This window comes from Erithacus rubecula (genome assembly GCF_903797595.1).
Source record: "Erithacus rubecula genome assembly, chromosome: 4".
Lineage (NCBI taxonomy): Eukaryota > Metazoa > Chordata > Aves > Passeriformes > Muscicapidae > Erithacus > Erithacus rubecula.
Window position 1 is genome coordinate 2,577,446 of NC_136686.1, and position 7,022 is coordinate 2,584,467.

Consider the following 7,022-nt stretch of genomic DNA (forward strand, 5'->3'; position numbering starts at 1 on the left):
TTAGAATATTGGGAAAATAAGGTCATCCTGCTGAACTTAAATAGGTTTCCTTAATTTTTTTTTCATAAACAAGTGAGAGAAAAAGTCAGTCTGAAATTCATCAGGTCACAGAGAAATTTCTTCTAAGGTCTCTGGCTCTGTCCAGCTCAGGAGCAGATGTATAAAGGCAACAGAAGCAGCCTGAAGGGGCCACACCAGGCTGATCTTTGGCTGTTCCAGCAGCATTTCCCAGTGTTTCCATTATCCCAAGAAGAAGCCAGCCCTGCTCCTCACCCAAGCCACCCTCATTCCTGCCCATCTGCCCATCTGGCTGGCAGAGGAGCAGGGCAGTGTCCAGTGGGGAAGAGGAGGTGCTTTGTGTGCTGCACTTGCAGCCCAGAAGCATCACTGGGAACTGACTGAGCAGATTTTTGCTCTGCTGGAGTTGGAGCTGAGCGAGCTCTGGAACAAGCTGGAGGTGATCCAAGCACGATGCAGCAAAGCCAGACAGGGCCTGGGGAGCAGCACAGCCAGGCTGAGCCTTGTGTCACCTCACCCTGATCAAACCCAGCTGCTGCTTGGAGGTCTCTGCTTTTGTGTCCCCAAAATGTCCCCTTGTAACACATGAAAAAGAGCCATTTTCTGCTGATTTACTCCCTCTGGGCCTCTGGCCAACGTATTTCTCGACTGAAATTTCATTTCAAAAGGGGACTTCTGTGTTTTGGTTAAATTCATGAGTGGATTTAAAACACCAGGGATTAATTCAGCTGTTGGTCTGGTTTTACTACCAGAGGAAAAAAGCTCTTTTTCTATTGTTTAGTCTTCATTCTTCTACAGGAATAAGTTCCAAATTGTGCAAAGTGACGTAAACCTCTTTCCTTTTATTTTTTTCTTTTTTTCTTTTTTTTTTTTTTTTTCCAGTAGTAAAGGGCTATCACATTATAACGAAACACATCAGAAAAGGATTTGGTCAGAGATTGCCTGCCTCTAATCCCTGCTCCTGCATTCAGTGACAAGAACAGCAGAAAGGACAGGCTGGCTTCTAAACACCACAGGCTTCAATGTTGAAAGGTATCCCTATGCAGCATTTATCTTGGACATGGAAAGTTGATTTGCATGGTTTGAAGTTGGCAGAAGTTGGATTTTATTTTATGTAACCTCTGTGTCCTTTCTGTGAAACCCAAATCAGAAGCAATTTTGCTGGGGAAGGGCTTGATAGTGCAAGAAGAGAATTGGTAGCAAAAAGTTTCCTTGAGACCCTCCTGGATAAAGTCAGTGCAAATCCTGGTCAGGTGGGTATGGGTGGCACATCTGTAGGGGGATTATTGGCAACTTTTGAATAAAAAACATTTCCCCAAATGCAGTAAAGGCCTTAAGCTGCCTTGAGTTGATTTTTCAGATGTATTTCCTTCTGAAACTGGCTGAGCAGTGTTGTCTCCTCTCCAGACCAAGCTGCTCTCCTGCACCCCCAGCCCTAACCCAGCACCCCAGAAGCTGCCCCACTACAACTTTTACCCATGGCAGTGCTGACATTTTTAATCCTTACAGGATTTAACGTGTGCAAATCAGCTTAACAAGGTGAAGTTTTTATAAACTGGGGTTGCTGAGAGCTGCTGGGCTCCTGGGGGGCAGCCAGGACTGCGTTGCTGGCGGGGAGCTTTTTGTGAGACATGCAGGATTGGGAATCCTGCAAACCCACACCCCAAAAGATGCATCAAGAGTTCCTGCATGGGCAGTGCATGCACACCCACGGCTGGCTGTGCTTTGTATTGCAGCTCAGCTTCTCATTCCTTCGCTCCAGAGCTCTGGGAAGGGCCATTTCTAATTTGGGGAGAGGTGGAGCAAGCACAAGCAAGAAGTGCTGAGTTCCCTCTGTTCAGCCTCCTCTCACTGACATCCTCTGACAGCCACACACGTGGATAAACACGGCTGTGTGAATTACCCAGGCCCTTTTCAGCCAGCAGTGATGCAGACCAATGCAAAGGATCAGAGATTTGGAGGTGGAAACCTTGCCCTGCACAACCTGGGTGCAAAGAGATGTGTCTTTGCTCAACCCACCCTGTGTGCACCCTCCACAGGCAGAACCTGAGCATCCCTTGGGTGTTCCTGGCATCCTGAAAACCAGCAGTGTCCACTGAAACCACAAAAACCAGCAGTGTCTACTGAAACCACGAAAACCAGCAGTGTCTACTGAAACCACTCTGCTGCCAGACTGGGGCCACTCGTGTCTGTCTCCACAATGGGGTCTCCTCAAGCTGCAGCAGAGTTTATGAACATCTTTACACTGGTTTTGCCTTCTGCTGCCCAGTGCATTAAGCAGAGCATTAATAGATGTCAAAGTACTTAACTAAAGGAGATGAATAGCATTGCTACGGGCGGGGAGGAAGAGGGATTGCATCCTAGTCTAGAACTGGGCACGGAATTCGCGCCCCTCACGTCTGCCAAGGTGGGGAGATGCCACCGCCCCGAGCCATGTGTCCCTCCGGAGGGGACAGCATTCCCACCCTCCTGTCCTTGCCCCCGGCATCGCCAGCAGCCCAGAGAAACACTCACGTCTCCAGCGGGATCTTCGTCTGGGCCCTGGCACAGGGCGGGAGGCAGAGCAGACCGAGCATCATCCACGGCACGGCCCAGGGCCGCATCCTCCGGGCACCGGCCATCAGCAGCGGCTCCAGCCGGCGGCGTGCGGGGGCTCCCCGCCCTTCCTGCAGCCCTGGGGCTGCCCCACGCTCCCAGCCATGGTGCCGGCACGGGAGCCCCGTCCGTGGGGGGCCGAGCCCTGCGGGCACCTCGGCCGCCTCTGCCCCGGGAGCGCCGCTGCGGCCGCCGGGCGCCGTCGGGGGTGTCGGGCCCGGGGCACCGAACAGGGCGCGGAGCGGCTCCAAACCCACCCGGCCCAGAGCACCGAACCTGGCTACGGAGCGGCTCCGGGCACCGAACAGGGCGCGGAGCGGCTCCCAGCCCGGCTCAGAGCACCGAACGCGGGTACGGAGCGGCTCCGACTCCCGCTCCGGGCACCGAACCTGGGTACGGAGCGGCTCCGAGCCCCGGAGCGGCCTCGCCAGGAGGGAGCTCCGCGCTGGGAGCTGCAGCGGCTCCGTAATCCCCTGCCAGCCCTTAATCCCCTCGCCAAGCAGCAGCAGCCACAGATTTAGGGAAGTGGGGTGGGATAAAATCACCCGGGATTACTCTGATTTCTGAAGACGGGTCTTGGCTTCTCCAGCCGGAGGTCAGGCCGTGCCTGCTTGAAGGGGGTCGCACCCACATCCCCCAAACCTTTCCCTGACCTTTGATCTCTGCCTCGCGGGGCCCCCCCTCTGCAGGATGCGGGTTATCCTGCGGGCTGTCCCGGTGTTATGGAACTCTGGTTCAGCGGCGCTCGGGGGCTGGCACCAGGGGATGGGGCAGGGATGGAGCCCCGGCGGTAGCGGCGGGTCCGTGCCGAGGTTTGCACAGCGATGATGAGGCCAGGCAGAGCTTTGGCAGCATCCAGGACAGCTCCAAGGCAATCTCCCTCCAAGCCGTGATCTGGTCAGGGAGAGAAGGGCGAATGAGCAGTGGGAAGCAAAAGTGACACGGAGGAAAGGACTCTGTCAGTTTCACCTGATCGCCTCCTAATGGGAATGATTATTTATTAATAGCCAGACCTCTCAGTTTGGCCAACATTCACTTGAGATTGCCATCCCTCGTCTGTGTCTGGAGAGCAATGAATCACAGGAGCCCAATGCTGAGCTTGATGAATAGCAGGGAGCAGCAAACGGCACGCTCGGGTGAGGGATACACTGTGCAAGCTCATTATCATCATCAGAAGTATGAATTATAAATAACTACAGATATGGCAGCAGAAAGAGCATAAATTACTACAGCAACCTGTTGAACAGCTTGGTTCCATGGCTATGAGTTAACCCATTTATTGCCATACCTTCCAATCATCGTTTGCATGTTTACAAATGGCTTGTTTAACATAAAATACAATGTAAAATGGAAAACCACACTAGATCATTAGCTTTGTCTAAGGACATGGAGGGGGAAACAGTCAAAGCACTGAAATAAAATTAAGGCCTGTAGTATAGATGGCAACTGTAAAGAAAATTAACTGTATCCCATCCAAAACCACACACTTTAAATGGGATAATAGAAGTGGCAGAGGAAATGTTAGAAAGGGAATAAAACCAGGAAACATTGAATAGAGGATAAATTGTATGATATGATAAAGAGGCAGAAAGCCTGTGGTAAAGAATTAAGTAATTCCAGGAATAACTCACCTCAAGATAGGAGGTTTTTTTCATTTATTACAATATTTACCCTAGACTGATTTTCTTATTCAAAGTTACAATCTTCTTCAAGCAGAAGCTGTGGGTCTGGAGGGAATAAATTTCTCTTCTGTTTCAAAGTTTGTGCAAAGGGTTACATGGGTAAGTTAAAATCATTCTGACCTTGAAATTTACCAAACAAAATCAATTTCTACACAACAAACACTCAGGAGTCAGTGCCTTCAGCACATCACAGCAGCTGCCTGAGCAGCTTTGGAAGGCAGCAGGCAGAACAGATCTGGGCTATGTAATTCACCTCTCTCAAATAGCCAAAATGTGCTGCCTCCTCCTGCCCCTGCAGCTGGAAATTAGGAGAAAAGTTTCTTAGAGGAGCTAGGAAGAGTGACAATGAAGGTTTCATTTAGCTGGGCTCACCAGGATTAAATATGAGGGGTGGCATCCAGGGTGACAGGCTTCTCTGTCTGGATACTTGAGGGAAGAGAGGATAAAAATTCACATTCTGAAGAAAAAAAAAAGTAAATTCTGAAATGAGATCTGAAGGCAGGAACATCAACATTTTAGATAAAATTTTCTCTCCACTTTGCAAGGAACCATATAAATTGTTATTGTGAGTGATTTTTGCAGGATCTCTTCAGTAGCTCTGTGTGCTTTTTACAGCTGAGACCCAGGTTAGTCCGGATGGGTTCTGGCAAAAGTCTTGCCTGGGTGTGTTTGGTAACCCCTGAAGCATTGATGGAGAAGGCAATGAGACAGCTGAACTGGGAGATCCAAATCCCTTTATTTGGATTTATCTCATTTACTGGATATATCTCACTTAACCCCTTAATGATCTAAAATTGCAAGGAAGTAAGATTGGAAGATTAAATGAAAATAGCACTGAAAACTGAAAACCCCAGGTGCCTGGAGGAGCCTTAATGGGATTAGTGTGCATCCAGTTGCTTCTGCAGAGCTCAGCCTCCACAGTGTGTGAGCACAGTTGGAGCAAGGGCAGATAGCAGCAGGGGCTGACTGGGGAAAAAGAAAATATAACCTGTGAGAAAGAATGAAAACAAGTACATAACAAGGAGTGAGAACTTGATGCTGCAAGGGATATGAGGTGAGCAAGTGCACAGCAATTTACAGCTACATTTGCAAAACCATGAGGCAATAAAAAAAAAAAAAAAGTACCAGTGTGATTTTGTGCTGTAAACACAAGCAGGGGGGAGATTTACCTGCTATATTTATTTCTGGTTTGACTAAAACCAGAGCTCAGGTTGTCATGTTATGGGAAGATGCTGGCAAATGTTACAACCAGGAAAAGAACAAATATCAACAAAAGACTGGTTAAGAAGTGCAGTCTCACAGTGGGATACGTACTAGGAGAATGTATGTAAAACAAGGGATGGGAATAAACTATAAAAAATGTGTTAATAATATAAATAAACAATAAATGATGGGAATAAACTATGTGGCCTCGTTCCTAGCAGATGCATTTGTCTGAGATTGTAACCCTGTGCCTCTCATTATCTCTTGACAGGGAAACTTAGATGAGTAACTGGACACAAAACCTCCTTTCTACCCTTGTGAAATACTCTGCTTATGACACTGTGAGCTGATGTCCTGTTGGGGAGACATGAGGGTGGTGTCTGTCTCTTGCACTGCCCAAGATGTATCCTTTTAATAAATACCTATTTTATTCCTTTTGCTCTGTCTAGTCTCTGTTCCAGTTCAGCCTTTCCAGACAACACCAGGTGTGTTTTGGGTTAAATGAGAGACTTTGACACCATCTGGGACAGGGGAATTGCTCCACACAGTCCAGAGCTGTGCATGGAAAGGTTCCCCTGGCCATGGAGACCAGGCTAAAGGGTGCCAGGGGTCACCAGGAGACCCTGATAAGAGGGGGTACACCATGGAGACAGGCACTGCACCCCTGCCTTCACTCCAGGTGGAAAATGGGGGAATGTCTGGCCTGCAGGCATCTGCACATTTCTGCCTGCACACCCATTCATCTGCAAGCCACATGCTCTCCCTGCAGTTTATAGAAGCAGCCACATAGGTGTCATATTAATTAATGCCTTTGGCTGGTTACTTTGCCTTTTTTCCTTTTTAGTTCTTTTTGCACAGCTCTGCTCTAATTTTAGACTTGTTTAAATAATCCAAGATGAAATGAGCATTTTTTTTTTTTAAATGTTTTTGCTAGCAGCATTTTAAACCCTCATCAAACACAGTGTTCTGAGCAGCAGGAAATTCAGGGCACAGAAGGAGACACCAAGGGAGAGCAGAATGCACAGGAAACAAAGAGCACTGGAGCATCTTCCCACCACCTCTGAAGCCATGGCAAGAAAAAGAAGAATTAATTAAAAAAAAAAAAAAAAAAAAAGGAAAGGAAAAGTAAGTGAAAGCAGATGCTCTGTTTGGGGAGAATTGTGAGCAGAATGCAGTTTTCCTGTGTGCTGCCACAAAAGCACCCAGAGTGAAAGTCAACTTTATCCTTCTCTCTCCACTATCAAAGGGTTAAACTTCATCTTTTACATTCCGAGTCCACCTGAAGGAACTTGATTAAGAGAAAGAGAAATCGCATTTTAAAAGAGAGTAAAGCTTTTTGTGATAAACTTGGCTGCACTAGAACAGCTTTCTCGGGGAGCAGGCTTTGCTCTGTGGGGAGCCCCAGGAATTTTGATGCATCAAGTGACTGAATAAATGATGGCAGTCTGTGCTGCAAAGACACTTGACTCAATGCACATCCAGCAACATCATCTATGCTGCCAATCCTTTGTATCAAATGCATGA

The 7,022-nt window shown here is 48.1% G+C and overlaps 1 protein-coding gene across 1 annotated transcript in view; it reads right to left on the reverse strand.

Moving 5' to 3' along the window:
* CACNA2D4 (calcium voltage-gated channel auxiliary subunit alpha2delta 4) overlaps nucleotides 1-2,682 on the reverse strand; it is a 116,770-nt gene extending 114,088 nt beyond the window's left edge. The window contains exon 1 of the mRNA XM_079303772.1: nucleotides 2,533-2,682. Within this exon, the coding sequence (XP_079159898.1) occupies nucleotides 2,533-2,639 (107 nt within the window). The 5' untranslated portion in view covers nucleotides 2,640-2,682. The remainder of the gene's footprint in view (nucleotides 1-2,532) is intronic.
* Between the last annotated feature and the right edge of the window lie 4,340 nt (nucleotides 2,683-7,022).